Source organism: Sardina pilchardus, chromosome 5, assembly GCF_963854185.1.
Source record: "Sardina pilchardus chromosome 5, fSarPil1.1, whole genome shotgun sequence".
Lineage (NCBI taxonomy): Eukaryota > Metazoa > Chordata > Actinopteri > Clupeiformes > Clupeidae > Sardina > Sardina pilchardus.
In genome coordinates, this window is record NC_084998.1 from 12,407,015 (window position 1) to 12,429,324 (window position 22,310).

A 22,310-nucleotide genomic window follows, 5' to 3' on the forward strand; every position below is an offset into this window, starting at 1 on the left:
GAGGTAGAAGCCCTCACCGTACACATTCGCGTGCAAGGAGCATAGGGCAAGGAGTGATTTGCATTCGTCCCGCTGTCATAGCCTACTCATGCCTTCAATTCCCATAACGCCATGTAATTTAACCGGATGTATTCACTTACGGCCCGGAAGCACTAGCACTCCCAAAACGCTGTTTTGAATGATTCGAGCATTTCTCTGAGTTGGAACATCAGTGTCAATGCTTTCGCAAAACTTTTCAGAATGAAGTGCGTAAGGAAACCTGATGTTGTTTATGTCTATGTTATGTTATGTTAAATGTCTATGTAGAAATGAATAACTGTATCAAACACTGAGGCTGTGCGATGTAACTATACGTTTAGGATCCGTCTGGCTAACGTTAGATAAAATGAACTCGCTAGCATGGTCAAGCGTGAAACTTTGTGTTTCGATAATGTTAACAAATTAATCTCAAATGTAATTTATTTCTAGATGTCTGTTTTGTTTGCTTTACTTATCAACTCCGAGATCACACATTTCGTAGTTGTTTACGTCATCTTCAGAATTGTAAAGGTTAACCTCCTGTTTGTATGTTGTTTTTAGCCCACTAACCAAAGTGAAATTAATAAATGAGTTGAACGAGAGGGAGGCGAGTCTTGGTGTGAAGGAATCAGTGTCATGGCATTCAGAATACAAAGACAGCGCGTGGGTATTCGTAGGTGAGAAAATATGACTTTCTACAAAACATTACAATCCCATTTGCACAGCTCCTATCGGGCCTCATCAGCTTAATGCTCTCAAACATGTTACCCCTGTAGTTAGACACTCAGTCGTGCAAAATTCCAGTTTGCTTCTACACTAAAGCCAGATGGTGGCAGTAGAGGCTTTTGTTTATTGTGTTTTAATTGCCATCTAATCCCATTGAGCTGCTGGTGGTGATTGTAGTGGAACACATTTTACACTTGCCTAATGATGCCTCAAATCGTTTTCAACATCAACAGAGGCAGGGGTGTTACAAGCAAATGCGCAAACATTGTAGGCCTAGGTTCTCAAACATGCCTTAGATTTAAGAACAAAGACTGTGGTTCTGCTTTTATGTTCAGTCATCAGTCTGACATATTTGTGTCTTTTGCAGGTGGTTTTCCTTATGAGCTAACCGAGGGGGATATAATCTGTGTTTTCTCACAGTAAGTGTTAGCTCTGTCTTTTTTCTTAGTTTTAGTCTTCTCTTTGGGTTTACCTCGAAAAGCATTTTTCTTCTTTTCCTTTTTTTTGCCTGATATTCCTTCTTTTCCTTCTTTTGCCTGATATTCCTAGGTATGGAGAAATTGTCAATATTAACCTTGTACGTGACAAGAAGACAGGGAAGTCAAAGGGTTTCTGTTTTATCTGTTTTGAGGACCAAAGGAGTACTATCTTAGCTGTGGACAACTTAAATGGCATAAAGGTACAGTAGCATACTGCACTACAATTGGTACAAATTGTATTGTTTTACCACACTGCACATAGCTGTACACACTGTACATATCTGTCTGCATGGTTCACACTGTATATCTGTATTTATTCTGATGATAATTGTGTTAATACACTGCATATATGGCTATGTAATATGAACAATGTATGAGCAACATACATGTACAATGTAGTAGCAGCACCATTCTAATACTAGTTAAGTTCAACAATTTGCCAACACTATGTTTTGGACCGATAGTCTTAGCTTTACTGGTATTATCCCAAACTGATGAGCTGTTGCAAGATTGTTATGGAGCTGGAGGAGAAAGAAGCAATGATTGATGCCGTTTGTTTTCATCTGTCCCTTGTAGATCAAAGGACGCACCATCCGCGTGGACCATGTAGCTAACTATCGTCCTCCCAAAGACTCAGAAGACATTGATGATGTCACAAAATCCTTGCGTGATCAGGGGTGTGCCCCAACGTTGTCTTCATCCTCATCTGAGTCAGAGGAAGAAGATGGTGTTGTGTTGCCCATGAAGAAGTCAAAGAAAGGTTTGAACAGTTGTTGCTTTTCACCAAATCCTCATGTCAAACACAGTTGTTTTTGTTATTTCATGTGTTTATTTTGTAGGTACTGTAAACAGAATCCTGTTTTGAAACACATTTTCAAAAAGCAAAAATTGTGTCGACATTGTGTCTCCCGTTATTTTTACCTATGATTTGATAAGTTGACATTTATGGGGTTTTTTTTTTATTATGATTTTTTTTTCAACCATTCTAAATGAAGTAGACATCTCTTGACCTCTTTCCATCTCTACCTCAGATAAGAAAGAAAAGAAGAAAAAGAAGAAGGAGAAAAAGGAGAAGAAGAAAGAGAAGAAGGAGGAAGAGAGGAGGAAGGTGACTCCTGCGGAGGACAGAAGAGCGGACGAGAACCAGTCGCCGCCGTCCACATCCGTGCCTGTGAAGAAAGAGAGGATGGATGCGGGGTACGAGAAGTACGCCAAAAAGGGCCCAATAGACTCTCGACCTCCCAGAGGAGACCGAGTGGAACCAGGCACACACAACGCCAGAGAGAAGGAGAGACCGGAGGATGGACCGTCCAGGGACTGGCACGGCAGTGACCACAGCAGAGACCGAGAGAAGGGAAGGGTGAAGGAGGAGGACCGGAGGAGAGACTGGCCACGAGACGCTAGGGCCACTTCACCCAGAGACAGACACAGGATGGACAGAGACGAAAAGCCGGTGTTCCAAGACTCCCGTCCACGTGAAAGCTGGGACAGGGACAGGGACAGAGACAGAGACAGAGAGAGAGACAGGGAAAGGGACCGAGAGAGAGACTGGGATCGTGACAGAGAAAGAGAGAGAGATCGGGACAGGGACAGGGAGAGGGAGAGAGAAAGAGACAGGGACAGAGGAAGAGAAAAGGACCGAGACAGAGAGAGGGACAAGAAGTACAGGTGAAGTAGCGATACATGTGGAATCATCAACAATGTGCTGCGCTCGCTGTTAAGACTGAGCGTCTGGGAGATCATGTGCTGTTATCACGGAGGACTCTACAGTTGCCACAGCTTCTGAACTGTATTCATTTAGCAGTTGTGTCTCTCTACCATGCAGAGGGCATTTGGATGTTGGTAGTTTTGTTTCTGGGTGGGTTTTTTTGCAAAATTGTAAATAACTTTAGGAAATTAAAGCAAAACAGATTTTTTCATAGCCATGGCAAATTACATAATTTATTGTGTTAGTACATTTCAATTGAAATAATATCGGTAATTATAAGGGTGCTTCAGTAGATTGCTAAACTGTTTGAGAACCACTGACTGTTCTAAAAGCATCATCAAACATTACACAAATGTATCAAATGATCAAGAAAAAGTGGTGTCGGGTATTTCTCTGTTGAGACTTGTGTCCTCCCTCTCTAAAGGAGCTGGGGGGGAAAAACTCCTAATTTGATTTGATTTCATTTTTTATTATTTATTTTAGTTCATACCAGCCAATACAGCACTTCCATGCTGCCAATGGGTTAACATGTTAATCCACAAAGGACCACCCTAAAGTCCATGGTTTATACCTCCTCCATGTTATCCTTTTTTCCCCTAGCTAACTATTGAAATAATGATTATGAAAACAGTCAAAGCTTTTACTTTGACTGCATATGGTTGAATTATTAGAATTTGCTCAGCCTCCGCTTCCAATGGTGGCTTTGAGTTGCAAATGTAAATTGTTGCACTTAAGCCTAATGACATACATTTAGAGAAGGAGCATGGCTTTTCCATAGACAGAGCAGGAAACATTCATAGAAGCAGTGTATTAACTGATTCGCATTCCTTTTCATTCAACTAATAGCTGCCTCATCAGTGATAGTACAGTACATACACTATATTGTCAAAAGTATTTGCTCACCTGCCTTGATTCACATATGAACTTCAGTCACATCCCATCCTTAATCCATAGTGTTTATAATGACGTTGGTCCACTCTTTGCAGCTATAACAGTTTCAGCTGTTCTTGGAAGAATTTCCACAAGGTTTAGGAGTGTGTTTAAGGGATTTCTTTTATCATTCTTTCAGAAGCGCATTTGTGAAGTCACACACTGATGTTGGACGAGGCGACTGGCTCTCAGGATTCACTCTAATTCATCTCAAAGGTGTTCTATTGGGTTGCGGTCAGGACTCTGTACAGGCCAGTCAAGTTCATCCACACTAAACTCTGTCATCCATGCCTTAATGGGCCTTGCTTTGTGCACTGGTGCACAGTCATGTTGGAACAGGAAGGGCCATCCCCAAACTTCCCACAAAGTTGGGAGCATGGAATTGTCCAAAATCTCTTGGTTAATGCTGAGGCAGTCAGAGTTCCTTTCACTGGAACTAAGGGACCAAGCCCAGCTCGAGGATGGCCCCTTCCTGTTCCAACATGACACATACACACACGCCTACAGTATATACCACTATTATCAGTGATGGCAGCTATTTTTGTATCGATTAATATGATACAATATCATGTACCCCAGTTTAATATGCCTTTGGTTACAAGATGGTTACACATTAACTGGGGCTCATGGTCTCTGTCTTGTTCATCGTTTTGTTGGAAGTAGCTTGCAAAACTAAATTCTAGACCGGGAAATCAGATGAATTGATGAAACATTTATTTTCTCACGTGCCAGGTCAGTGAGTTAATGAGGTTCTTATTTAATACACACTTTTAATAATTTGTTCATCAAATTATTTGCTGAATCATCTGTATATTTTACCAGGGGAATGTTTCTCTTTCATCTGTCTGAATTTGATTGGGCTCAAACAAAGATCCTTCATTACTATCCACTCCGCTTTAACCCTCTCTGGCTCAGAGTAAGTGTGTGCAAAAATACCATATTAAATCACTGGATTATCTCAAAAGGATGGGCTCAGGCATCCAGCAGCAGATATGAAACTTAACGCATGTTGCATCTGATTATGAGCAGTTATTTCCACAGAGCTTCAATAAGAACTCTAATGATGAAACATTTTACTTTATTTTGGTAAACAAAAGATTAGAAATGTTTTTTAATCATATTAAAGAACACATTTTAACAGATATTATTTGCATTATAACACATATAATACATATTAAATGTATTATTTTATTAACCCTTCTAAATAATCTACTCTTGACCTAAACTTTGTCCCCTATTGTTCGACATGAAGACAGATATTTCTGTTCAGTTAGGAAAGAGTTGTAACAGTCCATTAATGGACAAATCGTCCTTGTAAGAGGCTTAGCAAAAAGGTATGTTACGAGTTTCACATTTTTAAAGTGGTTTACAAAATCCAGAGTAGAAGATTAAGAGGATCTCTTCAAAACACACGGTGCCCACTCCAATACCCTGTTGCCGTACAATGCTGACATAAGAGGTAGGTTCTCCTGGTTTTTGCCATGGAAATACAGGATTCAGGTAAATGCTGTTAGTTTTTAAAATAAGATAGAATTAGATATCAATTATTAAGAGAAGAGAGATGAATCTACATGTATGGCAGATTGTTGTCTGTCCTCTTGGCTGCAACCTGAGTCACAGTGGTAAACAGTGCTGAAAAAGATCCTGATTCATTTCCCTTCATTGTTAGTATCCATCACCAGTAGCCATCAAACAGCTTCAATTTCTTCCGTGTTTATGGTACACTGAGGTCAAAGTGCCCGGCCTCACATGGCCTTTGGGTTTGGGCTATTGTACCCTGCATCAGGGGGGCTGGATCTGCCTTCCCTGTCGAGTGTCTATGTTTGAGGAGTTCCTGAGCTCTTGAGGTGGGGTCAGCGATGGAGCAAGATCTGGAGATGGAGACGTGAATGCCCAGTTTCCCCGAGTCTGTGAAGAGGTTGGCCACGGCGGAGTCGAACACCATGCAGTCCGAGTCTGTGACCGCGTTGGCCAGGCCACCACGCTGGATGGCCCGTGGTGCGGCCTCCCACATGAGCCGCCGGCGGTTGCCCCTCAGCTCCAAGCGGTAGACGAAGCCCTCGGCCTCGTCGCTCACGCCGGCGAACAGCACGGTGGCAAAGAAGGACGTAGGGCTGCCACGCACCACAGCCTCTTTCTTCACCACCAACACAAACTTCTGCTCAAAGCAGGACTGCAGCATCACCGAGTCTACCCTGTCCGGCACGTTGATGTCGCTAATGAGGAAGAGGACTTCCTCACCTTCCTGATCTGTGATGGGCTGATGGGCTTGGATCAGGTGAGGAACTACGCTTCCCAGAATCCCCTGCCATTGGCAGGACGAGCTGTAGGGGCAAGTGCAAGGCTGGAGCTCTGATACCTCCTTCTGGTGGTCTGTGTTTCCCAGCTGTGACTGGATGCAGCCATCCCCTGTAGACTGGAGAGATGTACAGGAGATGGAGAGGAGGGAGGGAGAGATAGAGGAGGAGGTGAGGAGAAGTGGGATGAGGAGGTGTCAGGAGGAAAGATAAAGAAGATGGGCATACAGGAGCCGGGGAATAGAGGAGAACAAGAAAACAAGGGGGAAAAACAAAAGATAAAAATGAATATGTAACAGAAAGTGGGGCAACCATTACCAAAAGGCCGAGATGGAAGGACGAGGGGGGGGGGGGGGTGGAGGTGTGTGGGAGTGAGGGATGAATCAAAGAGAGGAGGAAAGAGCAGGAACAAAGAAAAATGGAAGACAGAGGAGCGTGAGGGGGAGTGTGAAGAATGTCAGACGAAATGAGATGGGAGGAGGAGGAGGACAAGATAAAAAAGAGACATTAGTCAAAAGAGCACGGGGGGATCGCTCATCATCATGCCTCAGATGGCCTGGGCTGATGCCCTAATCCAGACAGCCCCATACATCTAGCGCGCCTGTTTCAGGTCACCAAGCACTGGGCTGCTCGTGGATGTGTCTGCTTTGGACTTGGGGTGCGCAGCTGTGTGATGCATGTGTTTGTATTGTGTGTGTGTGTGTGTGTGTGTGTGTGTGTGTGTGTGTGTGTGTGTGTGTGTGTGTGTGTGTGTGTGTGTGTGTGTGTGTGTGTGTGTGTGTGTGTGTGTGTGTGTGTGTGTGTGTGTGTGTGTGTGTGTGTGTGTGTGTGTGTGTGTGTGTGTGTGTGTGTGCACGCGCGTGCACGCGCGTGCACTTGTATGCTTTTGTTCTTGCATATATGTGTGGGTGTGTATTTTTTTACAGGTTGGTATGTACCGGGGCCAATCATTTGAAGATGAATTGCGTGGCTGCCCACAGTGGAGCTCTCTCCTTGATTATACAGCGAGGGCAATGCCAGTGAAGGTCACACTGATGACTGCACTTCCAGAGCATTGACAAGGCAGCACGTACCTATCTGCCATCTCTATAGCCCAATGGGAGCTCACACAGGCACGCTCAGCTTTAAACCAAAAGATATTATGTGCCAAACAATAGCAATGAATTGGTGCATGTGGTGGTTTTGGCGCATGAGTGAATTGGTAACCAACCACATGCAATTGGAATATAATATGCATCGAGATTCTACAAAAAAAAAAAAAAAAACACCATGGAACCTGTTTGCTATAGTTTTCCAAAAGCCTTATATAGACAAGTATTTGTAATGTTTACAATACACCTTGCTGATATAGCCTATACTGCCGGCTGATTTCCCCCCCATGCCAAGTGCATTTCAGTTCAGTTCAGCCAGAGGGAGACGCGCCAAGGAATCCATGATAAAAATCTATAATAATCAGATTACTCCCTTTTGATAAAGATTCAATTTAAAAACAAATCACTCCGATCAGCAGTGATTTGAAAGTAGCCCAAACTAGACAGGTTTAACACCGCTGTTCATATGCATAGGGGGAAGGGATGAGGACAGTAGAGGTTGGGTATACAAACAAAAATGAGATATAGCAGAATGGTGCACTGCAGGTAGGTATTGAACACCCTATAAGCTAAAAGTGGCCTTAAGAGGATTATTTAATAAGAGATCCATTGAGGGCATGAAGACTTGAGCTCTCGCATCAGGAGGCAGGCTAATGAAGGAGAGGGCCTGAACCCTGATGGTGGACCGGAATGGTAAAATGTACTGTGGCTTTCTCCGCAGCCTTCCCAATGCCAAGATCACACACATTACACACTATTCTTAGTTTGAAGGAGAATAAATAAAAACAACACATTAATGCATATTCACATATTCACTCAGAAACATAACCTGAGTTGATTTCCTGAACATTTTTTATCATTTAAAATCTTTAAACTGAATGGCACATTTTAGGAATTTTTAGGTTTCCACTGAAATTAAATGGTTAAGTCCCTCACTGTCCATCATGGAGGTAGACTGTAGATCATATAATCCAAAATGGGTTTTGGGAATTAAACTATTACACTTATAACAGGAGGAAAGAGGAAATAAGAGATTTAGTGCAGTAATCCTGGTGCCAGTTAGTCAATGATAAAACTGCAGCTGTCCTTGGTCAAGGGTGTGTTGTAGGGATGGGGACTACAGTGTGTGTGTGTGTGTGTGTGTGTGTGTGTGTGTATGTGTGTGTGTGTGTGTGTGTGGGGCTCGGCGTGTAGTAGGGATGGGGACGGCAGTAGTGTGTGTGTGTGTGTGTGTGTGGCGTGTGTGTGAAGGGATGGGGACGGCAGTATTGTGTGTGTGTGTGCGTGTGCGCGCATGTGTGTGTTTGTGTGTGTGTGGCGTGTGTGTGTAGTAGAGATGGGGACGGCAGTATTGTGTGTGTGTGTGTGTGTGTGTGTGTGTGTGTGCGCGTGTGCGTGTGTGTCTGTGTGTGTCTGTGTGTTTGCGTGTGTCTGTGTGTGTGTATGTGTTGTACCTTTAATAGGTTTGTATGTGTGTGATGCAGTACGTATTTTAATGTAAAATAAACTCTGCAGTGCAATGTTTCAAAACGGAAGATAAGGATATTGAGAAAACACTGTGTGTTCAACTGTGCTACTGTACTCCTAAAATTTGGTGAAAAATAAGCAAACCACTCCCAATATTCAGAGTCCCAGATACTGTATGGTTTTGCGGCATAACAAACATAATGTAATTCTGTATTGTAAGTGGGTACATGTAATGCGTTTCTGCATAAGTAGCATGCATAGCTTGCAGCTGATTGCGTTGGATAAGCCCTGTAAATGTATTCAGCCAGAGTTGCTCTGCAGTGGGCCGAGAGACTGTGCCAGCCTTGGGGGCCACGCCGATGCAGACTCCCGCCCACACCCACTTAATTATTTACACACTCCTGCATTTTAAGTGGCACAACATCTCCCGTGTATTTAGCTGGTGATGAGATCACCTGTGGGTCAAACATGCCCGTGAACACTATTTTTCAATCTAATTTTTTATTCAAAGAGGAGCGAAACAACGGGAGCACGTCCTCGTCTGTTACGCGGTGGAGGTGGCGATGCCTGTGGGAGATGCTGTGGCGTGAGAAAGTAGATGAGACGTGAATTTGGATAAGACGGTCATTATCTAGTGGGATGTTCCTTGATGTTCACAGTGAATTACAAATGGTCTCTGAAATGCCAGAGGGTCTAATTTTAAGCCCTGAAGATTTAGCTCAGAAAAGAACATCACCCACTTTTGCTTCCACCTCAAAAGTTCACTGCCTTGAATAATTAAAAACACACTAGTTTCTCCCCTCTACAAGTGCACTGTAATGGGTAAATTGCATTGCAGTCACACACATACACAAAGCCTGCACATCTCAAATTCAATAGTGCTACACCTAATTGCATGATCATGACATTCTCAGGGTTACATATACATTAGCTGACTGCATCCCCCGCTGCCTTCCCCATCTTAACAAGCTGCACATTTGATTAAGAGCGTGTTCAGCCTCTGCAGTGCTCCTCTGTCTCCCCAGAGATGGGCTTAGAGCAGACACCATGGCATCACTCCCTTCCCTGAGAGCATAGAGCTGCCGTTCCTTAAGGGCAGAGAGATGGAAATAGAGCGGCTGAGACAGATGCCCTTCCCGAGATGTGAAATCCACACAATAACAAGGAAAAGCTAAAGCTGACTATGAAGGGTCCGGAGAAAATGTGCTGTGAAGAAAACGTTCTGATTGCTAAAAGGTATACTCTGATGAAAACATAGGCCTGCGCCTTATTTCACTTTGACATCTGTAAATGACTGCATGTAAATGCAATCAGAATAAAGTAGACATCACTCTCCATGGAGTTCCTGGCACTGTCTGGGCTTATCCATGACCTCACCTCTTGCTTGGGAAGTCAGGATTTCAGGAAGGTTTGCCGGGGCTTGGTGGATCATTTAGCTAAGATGTGGGACATCAGACGGATAGCAAGGCGACTGGGGGTCTTTGAACGTGATCAACCTTTGCGTCAGGCCACAGCAAGTGCCCAAGCAGACATTAACCAGCAAGACTCTCCATTACTGCCTCTGTAATCAATACTGTCCAGCCACAAGTTTTTTCCTCCTTCTTTCCCTGTGCTGGAAATGGACCGCGGGAAAGGCTTCCTTAATTAAATTACAGGAGATTGAATGACAGAGAAAATGAACCCATACTATTCATCCAGCCTCTCCCTCTCTGTCTCTAGCTTCTTTCTCTGAGCCATTTTACAGATTTAAAGACCGAGTTAGCCTACCCCAAGACAGACAATCAAGATTAAAAAGAACTGATTAGAACATAATTGGTGGCGCTATAGCCATATCGAGCAAGGGCCCGATATCTGAAAAGTCTTGCGGATTTTGAGGTCAGGATTACTATTTGCATTTGAAAAGAAGTTGGATGACATAACACTAATCATATGCAACGCTCCTGTGATTGCATAACGGTGTGGGGAACACGTAAAAAGCCTGGACTAATGATGACAGCAACAGCCATAAATAGGTAAGAAAACATACGTGTGTAAGCAGGTACTCACCTTCCTCCAGGATGAAGGTGTGCCGGGACAGATGGGCGGCACGACCTCTGTGACCCCAGCAGCGCTGGTCCTCTGCCAGGCCTCCACGGCCCCATTCTGACACGGGGACCAGCTGAGCAGGCAGGGCCACTGGGGGAGCTCCCGCAGCAGAGGAAAACAGGAGGCTGGACACAGCATCACCGGACCGTCCCCTTTGGCTCGCTCCCCCTAGCTCCCTGGGTCAGTGTGTGTCCAACTCTACTCTTTTCTCTGTTTTTTTTTGCTTTTTTTATTTTGTCTTCCTCTGTTTTTCTGCCTCTCCTCCTCCTACTACTACTACTGTACCTTTTCTACTCTTTCTACTCTTTCTACTTCTTCTTCTTTTCTGCTCTTTCTTTCTTTCCTTCCTTGTTTCTTTCCGTTTCTCCGCCTCTCTCTTACCTCTCACACACACACTTGCTGGCAATTTCACACGCCACTGATTCTTTTTAACACACCTTTAACTCCGCTTTACCTCGACAATGCTGTCAATAAATCCTGCCGGGTCATTGAGTCTCCAAGGTCATGAGCAGAGAGCAACATACCAGCGTGATTCAACTCCTCAAGGAAGACTCACAGCTCAGGGTTGAAGGACCTGCACTGAGCCCTGTGAAGGATGCCCACAGTGCGAGAGAGCCAGCGAGGGTGATTCAGCCATGCTCTCATACACCAAGGTGAATGTGAAATCTATTGACCACTGAGTGCTCAGGTTACAAGCGACTCGGTATGCGGAAGTGCGCGTCCACACACACACACACACACACACACACACACACACACACACAAACACACATACACACACACACAACTGCAGCTTACACTAAAAACTGCACAGAAGCACAGAATATAAACGATTTCACTTCCTTTGAGACCATCTGAGCATACATGTGTGTGTCTACAAATGTGAGCCTATTTGCAAGCAGCGGTCGATAGATGCAGCTATAACTCTATTTGTCTCGACGTTTGGAATGGACAGCTCTGACTAAGATGTATCGCATAGCCAAGACATTAGCTGCATTGACCGTGACTGCAACCAAAACAGAGACCACGTGGACCCCGAGCAGAGCGATGCCTCGATAGCACCAGCTAACACAGACACAGAGCCAGACAGCAAAACAACAGCACCAACAAGAACTGAACTGAACAGCAAACAACGGCAGCTCACCAAAGGAAACATTGATGTTATTGTCTGGCGGCTAGAGGCTCAAAAGCTCTGTCACTGCATTCTTCTTAAATAACAAACAGAAATCCTTTTTTTCTGCTCCACTGTTGAATGTCAGCAAATAAAGCACTGGAGACAAAACACCACAGAAATCATTTCCGTTCATTTGTATGCATGTAAAGCAGCCCAGCTGAGCTCACAATACTCAAAGTTTCTCTGTCTAAACCACACACACACACACACTCCAACAGCGCAGTAAACAAACAGTAAAAAACAAATCAACTCTCAAACACACACAGATAAATCAGCCAGCACATCACCTCAAGCAAGATGGATGGACTTCCAAGGAAAGACACACACACACACACACACACTCTCTCTCTCTCTCTGTCAGTGCGCTTATTCTCCTTTCCCGCTCGTTCTATTTCCCTCAGTCTCTCACTTGTTTTTCCCCTCACTCTGTGATTGTTCTCTCCTTCTGCTGCATCTCTCTATCCCTCACTTCCTATCTATCATTCTCTCTCTCCCTCCATCCTTCTCTTCATCACTCTGATTCTCTCTCTCTCTCTCTCTCTGCTGTGCTCAGTCCTCTGTCGTCTCTTCCGCTCGACGGCTGGTCGAGAGCGAGCGATGGATGTGAGAAGAGCAAAGCGCCAGTCTGGGACTGCAGCACGGCTACAGCACAGCACACACAACACTGGAGGGGGTGGAGTGTGTGTGCATGTGATGGGGAGGAGGAGGGGGGGGGTATTCAAACTGCAACTAAGCCCGCCCCCCCAACACACACAGTCTCGTTTCTCTCTCTCTCTCTCTCTCTCTCTCTCTCTCTCTCTCTCTCTCACACACACACACCACTCTCTCTAGCTCTCTCAGTCACACATACACACATATACTATCTCTCTCTCTCATGCACATACACACACACACTCTCTCTCTCTCACACACACACATACACACACACTCTCTCTCACTCACACACACACACACACACAAACACTCTCTCTCACTCACACACACACACACACACACACACACACACACACAAACACACACACACACACACACACACACACACACACACACACACACACACACACACACACACACACACACACACACACACACACACACACACACACACACACACACACACACACACACACATCCATCTCCTGTTATTCTGTCACGCTCCTCTTATCTCCCTTATTCCCCCTCTATCTCGGCCCCCCTCTGGCTTCCTTATTTCTCACCCCGCCATGAGAGTGGATTCCATCTCCTCTTTCATGTCCCCCGCTCCGCTCCTAAATGCTCTCCGTCTCTCTGATCTCTCGCTCCGGAATGGGAATAAGATGCTTTATGGAAATGACGACTTGGACGGGCAGTGGGAATGTGTGTTAATGTACTGTATGTGTGTGTGTGTGTGTGTGTGTGTGTGTGTGTGTATGTGTGTGAGAGAGGTTTAGGACAACAACATTAGTTATGCTGAACAGAACTACACAGCAGAACACACACACACACACACACACACACACACACACACACACACACACACATAGTATGTGTGTTGTCAAGGGAATAGCTTCAAAGAAACAGCATCTGATGACTGATGTAAACAACATGAGACTTCATGGAGAACGTCCATTGCAGCAATGCCAGCAGCTATTGCACTTTCCCATTAGAGATGGATGGTCTCCTTTTTTTCCTGAATTTCTACTTCGTTCTCTCTCTCCTCTCTCTCTCTCTCTCTCTCTCTCTCTCTCTCTCTCTCTCTCTCTCTCTCTCTCTCTCTCTCTCTCTCTCTCTCTCTCTCTCTCTCTCTCTCTCTCCCTTCTCTTCCGCCCTTCACTGCCCTCCAGCACACACAGGGGCAGCACAGGATGAGTCCTCTGCACTGAGCCGTTCCTCCTCAGCAACACTCTATCAGCAGTTGGCTCATCCTCGCTGGTCGAGAGAGAGAAAGGGCAGAGCACCCTTCGCTGCATCCCAATACGCCCTCCCTCCCCCCAGAGGGGAAGGAGAGGGAGGAGAGGAGAGAGTGTGTGTGTGTGTGAGGGAGATAGGCAGGGTGAGAATTTGAGGAAAAGACAAACAAAGAGAAGGCGACGAGAGGGAATGAGTGGGTGGTGTGTGCGTGTGTGTTTGGGGGGGGGGGGGGGTGTAGTGAGAATATGGGAGAGAGAGAAAACATCCCCATCTTGGCTAGCTATTTATAGTCCTTATGGGGACTGACAATACAAAGAGTTCGGGGTGCCAGATGTGTCACACACACACACACACACACACACACACACGCACACGTATGCGCACACACACACACGCACACACGCACACACACACACGTACAAATACACACAAATAAGCAAGTCGCCCCCGCCACAAGCACACATATCTTGCAACAAATGTACCTGAAACAAACACTTGACTCGGGCATCATAGGGACTGTTCTTGATCTAAGACAGGGCTACAGACCCCATTTAAAGCCCAATGATTAATGATGACGCTGTGAAGTGTGAAGAAATGGGGAGGGCAGAGGAAAACGCCGGAGAGAGAGAGAGACAGAGAGAGAGAGAGCAAGAGAGAGAGGGAGAATGAGGGAGAGAGAGAGAGCTCCTTAAAATCCGGGCAATTCAATTAGCCACTGAGTGTAGAGGATTTATGGTGCAGTGGGGAGTGATGGCCGCGTCCTCTCTCTCTCCCTCTTTCTCCCTCTCTCTCTCTTGCTCTCTGTCTCTCTCTCTCTCTCTCTCCCCCGTGTTTTTAATGGTTCCCCCCTCCGAGAGACACACTGGAGGGTGAAGCCAGCTGATTCAGCAGAAAGCACATGGAGACAATACCTGGAGCTCAGCCCAGGTGGAGCGCAGGCATCTTCTGTATGTGACATTCATTCTGGCCCACACGGCTAACGCTCACGCGATCGATGCAGCATGCATTGGGCCCATTGAAAATCAGCTTATCCAGCGCTCCAGCTGAAAAACACATATACATTTAGCTCAGCTTCTGACTCACACTGACATGCTCACACACACATTTTAAGGATTAATGCATTAGTGTGTTGATCAATACGTAAAAGCCTGTAACAGGAGAGATGTAGAGATCTCATTTGAAGCTCACCCCCCCAACTCCCCCAGAGCCCCCTCTGCTTTGAGAGGAGAGTGGATGTTCGTGTCCATCATCTCCGTATTGCAGCATGCAGCACCCAAGTGTGGCACTACAGAGACTAATCTACAGTTGGAATGAGGCCAGCATGCGCATATTGCTCATATCTGCAAACACCCGCACAGAGACTAAGATGATATTCCACATGCGTGTGAAAAGGGGGGGATACAAAGACAAAATAAGCATTAAATAGGTTGTAGAAAACAAGCAACGCAGTGCCAGTGTCTTCCTCCTCGGTTAAAAAAGCATTCGTTTTGCTCAAGCTGCTTTGATGGTTGCCATAGTGACATGCTAGAGGAACAGTGTGTGCATAATTCTCTGGCCATGCACTCATAGGCGACATGGTGCATTTCAAAATGTTTCCAGTATGATTGGTCCTCGTAATGAGCTACTTTCAGACCCTCACACTTGGTAAACATAACAGATTCTAGAGCGCTCCGTTCTAAAATCATTGGTCAGCTTGCTCTGTCAGGATACAGAGAGGACACGTTCAGTAACTGTCCATCAGGTGAGCAATATAAAGCATGCTCTATTATCAGCAATGCTTGATTTCCAAAGGAAAACCATTCCAGCTTCGATGAAATTGATGTCTGGATGTCAACTGAGGTCTGAATGTTTCAGTGTGAGTTGCCAAAAGGTTCATATTTTGATGTGTTGGGTGGCCAACACTATCAACCTAATAACACACAGTTAAATGGTCATTTATTTAATAGAGCACCATCTCCAAACTGAATTGCAATAACCGTAAAAAAAATAAAGTGATATTCATTCATCTCTATAGCTTTTCACCTTCTGTGTAGGACAATTTGCTGGTTTGTATCAATTTAAAGAAAATGCTTACGGGGCCTAAACTGTAATAACCTGTCAGTGACATCACATCAAGTATTGTCGTCAATTCTTCCACACAGGCTTCAGTCCAACTCCAAGTGATGCAATATCAACCATAGTAGTTGGTCAATTGATTTTATGTCACAAAAGCGAATGACAAAAGCTGACCAAATGCTTTCCTTCACACCATTTTTGTAATGTAAAATACTGCTCATGATATATTAAGTCATAGTTTTTGGGCTTTTAATACCAAACCCAAGATGGAATAATCTACCACGGCATTTTTAACACTAAACTTATCTGTGTAGTTACATAAATTGTTACACAATTTGACTATATTTTGAAACATCTTTGTATCAGCAGTAAATTATTAAAACCTGGCCTCTGAAGTCTATTTCAAAGGTAATTCACTGTGGCAATATGATATCCAGAGTGAACTGGTAGCCCCATTAGAAATGAAGATAACACTGGGGATATTCTAGTGAAACCTTCACACTGTCCTTTCCAATCAAAATACGGGTAAAACATTTAAAGTAACATTGGACAGTATCAATGGCCAATAATTTCTTTTGCTCCGTGGGTCCCTTGAGAAACATACACGACAGGAGCAGTGATTTGCAAGTGTACCAATTTCCACTAGAGGGCAATATAAATGAATAAAACAAATCTCACTAGAATGACTTCCAGAAGACACAATAATTCCAATAAGACATATATGCAGGCTTGAGCATCACATAATGTATCCGTTATTTCCAAAAGTGCAGCACAGTCCAATTGACATACCAATGCATTAGGTTCCCCTGTGTGAACGACATTGGTGGCCAGAGACAACAGTAATCCAACACTGGCTTAGAATGAATTCCCTTAAACCCTGTATGTTAGCAAACACTGGGCACCTGACAATCTGTCAACTAGAGGCCTGCTGTGAACCAATCTACATTTGTAGTCACATGAGTCAGAATCTAAACAGAGCAGATCAGTGTTCAGTACAGTATATCACGATTCTGTGATTTGATGCAAGCAGTACAATGAAAGGGTACAATTATTCTACCTCATTCACTGAATAAGCAACTGACACCAAGGTACTGAAAGGCTTGGTATAGAAATGGGCTACTGCTTGTATGTCAATGTCAACACTGAAGCATCTTACCGAGTTAAGAGCAACCATACTTCAAACACTGTGACTGCAAGCTCATACTGATATGTTTAACAATCCACACAGAAATGAATTCCCATATTATGTGATAAATACAAATGTCCCTGAATCTCTCACAAGAGAGATTCACTAATAACAAATAACCAGACAAAAATGAAGATGTTTTTGGTTCTTTATGTTCCATTTCTGACACTGATCCTACACCATGTGAGAATGACATGAGAATGAGTCAGTAAAAAGACCACACAAACCATACAATAAAATCTCTTTCACTTTCACAAGTTGAGAGGCCACTTTCGCCATTACAAGACAATGACAAACATGAGGGTCTTGAAGTTGGTCATACAGGAAGTTACAGCCCGCTACTCTTAACACTGGGCCCCAAAGCCAACTGAACCTGCCTTTAACATTCACTGAAGCTCTAGTGGCTTTTAATGAGAGAAAACCACCAAGGCTGGCCTCCCCATGCCTGTTTACAGAGACTTGCTGTGGCTATACAGCCAGATGCTGACAGCTTATACCTTGAGAATTCTGTCTTCAAAACACACAATTCTTGTGAACTTAGTTTTGAGAATTAAAGTCTGGAGGCCCTCAGTTTAAAACAGCCTTCCTATCACGTCCATTGGATTAATCATGGGAGTGCTGTTTATAATACAGCAGGAAATAGTTGGCCTTGATGAGGATTTGATTACAGAAACAAACTAACTGAAAAACAAAATGTTCTAAAGTTATAAAATCAGTTCAAAAAAAAAAAAAAAGGAGTACAGACAGTAAAACAGTAAAAAAAAAAACTATACCACATCACATAACAGCAACAGATCAAAGAATTCAACTGAATCTTGATCAAAGAAAAATCAGTCGTACCACAGGGATAACACCCTTAGACGCCGAGCTGAAAGGTGCTTGTGTGAAAAACATGTTGCATTTTCTCCCAACTGTTTATGGTAGTTACTGAAGACAGATTCCCCAGCCCAGTCTGTATGATCAGCCATCGACTTCACTACGAGGTAGAAAACTACAAACAAGGGTTCCCAGACCACCTGAACACTGGTGAAGCCGTGGTGTGGCAGAACCAGGCTTGGTGCCATTAGGTCCTGCATCACAGTCAGTCACCGATGCCCACCGGTGTCGTAGCTAGAGCATAGCTCACAGCTACCAGTGGCAGCACCCCATGGCACCAGACCAGGCAGTGGCACTATTGTGGGGTGAAGCGGTCACTCCCGGTCCAGCAGTCACTGGAACGCGCTGCTCAGGCAGTAACGGTGCTAGCAGTCCACTGAGCTGGTTCATGTTCGCCGTCCAGTGCAGGTCCACTGGGCTCCTGTCTCCTTGCTGATTATATACCTGTCGGTCGTCTACACTCAAGGCAGCTTCAGTCACAATTCATGAACAATTCGAGCCACCCTAGCAAACATGCAACATGTCTCCAGGGTGGGAAGGGGTGATCGCAGTTTCCTTCATTCAGTCTGTTGTGTACGAGTTCCGTCAACATCCATAAAACCTGTTGGGAGGGGTCGCCGATTCTTTAGTGTTGGGACACCTTCTGTCCGGAAGGTGAGCGCCTTTTTTTGTTCAGGAAACCATCAGTCTGGCACAGAGTCGGGTTGCCGTGGCTACAGCGCGGGCCGGCCGTTGAGCTTGTCGTGCATGATGGCCATGGCGCCGCTGGCGAAGTCGCGCAGCACCTGCACGGTGTCGCGCTGCAGCCGCAGCGACTCGCGCACGAACTCCTGCTGCGTCTCGGCCAGCTGCTGCACCGACTCGGCCAGCAGCTCCAGCGAGCGCGACACCGTCTCCAGCAGCGCGTTGCTCATGTGCTGCTCCTCCACGCTCATCGCCGCCGCGCGGCCCACGTCCACGACGACGCCGCCGCTGCCCGCCACCGCTGCCCGGTCAGCGGGTCGGACGCTGGGGGAGGCCGCGGACGCTGGAGGTTGAGGAGGAGGAGGAGGAAGAGGAACCGTCGAAGAGGAAGAGGGAGGGGGGAAAAGGGACGCCTCGGAGCGCTGCACGGCCCCAACGCTGCTGCTAGCATTGCTGGCGCTAGCAGTGGGGGTGGGGGTTGAAGTGGACAGTCGTGAGGTGTTGGCCTGGTCATCATCCAAGTCCGCCAGCTGGGTACTGTCTGAAGGGGTTTAAAAAAAAAAAAGCAACAGGACAGGAGATGTGTGTTAGGTGTTGTTGTGTTACTATTACCCATCAATTCCAAATAAAACTGTCGGCAAGATACCTTCAAAAAATCAGCGCTACTCACCTTCTGTAAAAGGCATCTCAAAATTCATTTCAAATGACGTATCTCCTGAAATGAAGAAGATAGAATATCTAATCATCCAAATGTATCTAATATCTGAATATCTAACGTCCTCTATGTGTCCATGGACCAAACATATGCTAATATCAGGTCAAAATGACTGAAACCAATTTGCTTTACTGTCTAGTTATTAGTGTGCCATATTTCAGGCAGTTAGTAAAAAATGCATCTTCCCTAATGGTGTGTGTGTGTGTGTGTGGTCATTAGCATGCTAGTGATGGTGTGAAACTTTTTGCCAAACTGGTTCCCATGGCATGCTTACAGTAAAAGGTAGAGCATATCTGGCGGTTAATATCAGTGAAAGCTCTGAGGATGAAAAGCTTGTCGGCCAGAAATGAAAGAGACTAGTGCGTTTTATGGATGAACAGAGACATGCTAGAGGTCTTTGGAGGTCTTTCAGCTAATCACAACTCAAGCCTCATCACAAAGGGGGAGAAAGAAGAGAGAAAAAAGCAAAAAAAATCACAGGGATAAACTGGGCGAAAGGGTCACTGTAAAACGCAACCACTCACCAGAGCTGAAAGAGAAATTATTGCCTTCAGTGTTCTCGTCTTTGGAACCTGGCAGTGGTGGCGGCGGCGTGGTCATGGAGGAAGTGGAAGGCACAGATGTGGATGCAGATGTTCCAAACGGGGGTGGCATGGTGGAGGGTGAGTCCAGGGCGCCCGTGCCCATTCCTCTGTCCCCTTCGCCTGCCTCAGGCGAGCTGTGCAGGGAGCCCATCGCCGCTACATCCATGTCCATGTCGTCACCGTCGTCATCCTCCCCTGCCCCGTCCTCTTCGTCGGCCAACCCAACTGCCGCGCTGGTGCCGTTTCTGTTGCCGTTTCTGTTGCCGTTTCTGCGGCTGCTGGGCCGTTGTCCGTCCTGCTTCTTGTCCAGCTCCAAGATGTTGCGGATGATGTCCTCCGTGGGCGTGAACTGGCGGACGACGCTGCTGTTCGGCAAGCTCGTGACCCTGGAGCGGACGCCCGCCACTTTGCGCTTGGTGTCGCACTTCATGTCCGACCACTTCTTGATGACCTCCGTGACCTCGCGCTCGCACTCGCCGATCTCGTTGATGCGAGCGGTGATCTCCGCCCAGGTGCGCTTCTTCACGGATGACGGCACACCGTAGTTGAACTTGCCTGAGGAAATCATTATGTTTGTCACATTTAAGAGCATGGCAGATTAGTAAGTCATCTTACATTTGAGGCACAATGCAGGTATGCGTGCAAACAATCAAACACATGACAAAACAAAATAGGACATATCGTAAATGTCAGCACTGTGCATGAAACTATTATTGACTGCAAGCTTAGTAGAATGAGTGCATGGCAGTTTTTAGCATTTATCACAAAATCAAAGTAACTTTGAGCACCTACCGACAACAAGGTGGCGGTTCTTGCGGACCTCATCCAGGAGGATGTGCACCTCACTGAAGGTGAAGCGAGCTTTCCTCTTTTTGAAGCGTATGGCCACGCCATCCTTGTCGATAAAAACTGGCGGTGATGTAGAGGTTGTCATCCTCCCCCATCAAACTGACACAGACCTGCAGTGGAATACTCCTGTGTGGTCACATCAGTTAAAAAAAGACAGTTTAGGACTAAAGCCTGCCTCGATGACAAACATACATAATCATATGTCATTGACAATAACCATCAGTGGTGGACTTTTTACATTGTATGGCATTTCAAGAAACAGTGTGTCTGTACACACCATTCAATCAAACATCCACTCAAACACACATCCACACAGATAGAAAGGGTAATTAAGACGTGGAGACTGAGAGGTACAGACAGATCGATGAACGTAAAAGTATGTTGTCTGTCATCTGTAAGAATAAGGTTGACCACAAGTACAGTCCATTACTTTTGGCGAAAAGGTACAGATTCCTGTTTCACCAATGGATAGCCATGATTTCGTGAGCTATATACAACTGTGCACGCCCACTTTATCAGAGAAGCATTTTTCCCCTCCGACAAGCGAGCTACTTCTTCCAGTATGATGGTAATGTTACCAATAGATTCTTTCTGATCTGGTGCCTAACGTGTTATGTATAGACTAATGAGTGGTAACTCTAGTTTGCATCACCAGATGAACATTTTCTGCAAAGATCAGATGATGGTTCAGCAAGACTTAGTTAACGGCTACATCTTAAAATGTCTATATGGACCACCTCGTTTCCATGCATGCTTTGACCATGTGCACTTGTTAGTCAACCTATTCATCCTCTGTATGCCTTTAGCGTTTTAAAAGGCAAGGGCCAACGGTGGACTTCCATAATGGTAACGTTAATGGATAGCTAGCAACTTAGCTAACATTAATGTTAGCTATCATTAATATTAGCTATATATTAAGACAAACCATTCACGTCAACATTGATTTGGAATTGATTGCTTCATCGGCGAATGCAATGATATCGGTATGTTTGTCTGCTAACCCGGTACAGCGACGCAATTATACTCGCATGCTCATGATTACGATTGACTTTCGATATCTTCGTCGTTGCTCTAACGTTAGTTCTGGCAGAATGGAAGAAAGCAAGCGTTAGCTAGCTACTAGCTACCTATCTATCCACTGTCATTAAACCCAGAACGCATGTAAGTAGACTCCTCAAGTCTACAGCCTAAAGTCAGTAAACATCCACCAACTCTCAAGACATAATAAAGTTATCTAAATGATCGGTGAGCACCATGAGCGTACCTTCAATACGCAGCTTTTCGTGTTCCTTGTGCTGCGGACGGATATCCAGAAACTTCGTACAGTCGGGTGTAGCAACGTTGCGCAGACTCCGTGTGCCTTCCCTCCGTCGTCCATGTTGCTAGATGATGCTGTAGTACCAATTGTGGCCACTACCTTTGAGGCGAGGCGCTGTTCGCCTTCCCCCATCACCTAACCTCTCACTGATGTAGCTACCACACAGCTCTCTCCCACC

The 22,310-nt window shown here is 45.3% G+C and overlaps 3 protein-coding genes across 3 annotated transcripts; 1 reads left to right on the plus strand and 2 right to left on the minus strand.

Annotated features, from left to right (window-relative positions):
• Positions 1 to 144: 144 nt before the first annotated feature.
• On the plus strand, positions 145 to 3,278 carry rbmx2 (RNA binding motif protein X-linked 2). Its single transcript, XM_062536503.1, has 6 exons — positions 145 to 245; positions 580 to 695; positions 1,112 to 1,163; positions 1,294 to 1,423; positions 1,800 to 1,983; positions 2,255 to 3,278. Exons 1-6 carry the CDS (start codon positions 241 to 243, stop codon positions 2,893 to 2,895), a joined length of 1,128 nt encoding a protein of 375 aa, XP_062392487.1. The 5' UTR covers positions 145 to 240; the 3' UTR covers positions 2,896 to 3,278.
• A 1,430-nt stretch (positions 3,279 to 4,708) lies between these two features.
• siah2l (seven in absentia homolog 2 (Drosophila)-like) lies at positions 4,709 to 11,016 on the minus strand. The gene is made up of 2 exons (XM_062536504.1): positions 10,763 to 11,016; positions 4,709 to 6,277 (listed from the first exon to the last, which is right to left on the minus strand). The coding sequence occupies exons 1-2, from the start codon at positions 10,937 to 10,939 to the stop codon at positions 5,576 to 5,578; spliced, it is 879 nt and encodes a 292-aa protein (XP_062392488.1). The 5' UTR covers positions 10,940 to 11,016; the 3' UTR covers positions 4,709 to 5,575.
• A 6,220-nt stretch (positions 11,017 to 17,236) lies between these two features.
• Positions 17,237 to 22,184, minus strand: zgc:153990 (uncharacterized protein LOC768125 homolog). The gene is made up of 5 exons (XM_062536506.1): positions 22,079 to 22,184; positions 20,758 to 20,940; positions 19,906 to 20,520; positions 19,337 to 19,381; positions 17,237 to 19,207 (listed from the first exon to the last, which is right to left on the minus strand). The coding sequence occupies exons 2-5, from the start codon at positions 20,897 to 20,899 to the stop codon at positions 18,696 to 18,698; spliced, it is 1,314 nt and encodes a 437-aa protein (XP_062392490.1). The 5' UTR covers positions 20,900 to 20,940; positions 22,079 to 22,184; the 3' UTR covers positions 17,237 to 18,695.
• Positions 22,185 to 22,310: the final 126 nt, after the last annotated feature.

Bases quoted from the DNA above. Each gene is read 5' to 3' on its own strand.
- rbmx2 (XM_062536503.1), top strand. The intron at 696-1,111 runs GTGAGAAAATAT...TGTCTTTTGCAG, and splicing joins CAGCGCGTGGGTATTCGTAG to GTGGTTTTCCTTATGAGCTA. The intron at 1,164-1,293 runs GTAAGTGTTAGC...TGATATTCCTAG, and splicing joins ATAATCTGTGTTTTCTCACA to GTATGGAGAAATTGTCAATA.
- siah2l (XM_062536504.1), bottom strand. From the start codon at position 10,939: ATGCTGTGTCCAGCCTCCTGTTTTCCTCTGCTGCGGGAGCTCCCCCAG. The intron at 6,278-10,762 runs GTGAGTACCTGC...ACATCTCTCCAG, and splicing joins CACCTTCATCCTGGAGGAAG to TCTACAGGGGATGGCTGCAT.
- zgc:153990 (XM_062536506.1), bottom strand. From the start codon at position 20,899: ATGACAACCTCTACATCACCGCCAGTTTTTATCGACAAGGATGGCGTG. The intron at 20,521-20,757 runs GTAGGTGCTCAA...TGATTTCCTCAG, and splicing joins GAACCGCCACCTTGTTGTCG to GCAAGTTCAACTACGGTGTG. The intron at 19,382-19,905 runs GTGAGTGGTTGC...TCTTCATTTCAG, and splicing joins TAATTTCTCTTTCAGCTCTG to GAGATACGTCATTTGAAATG.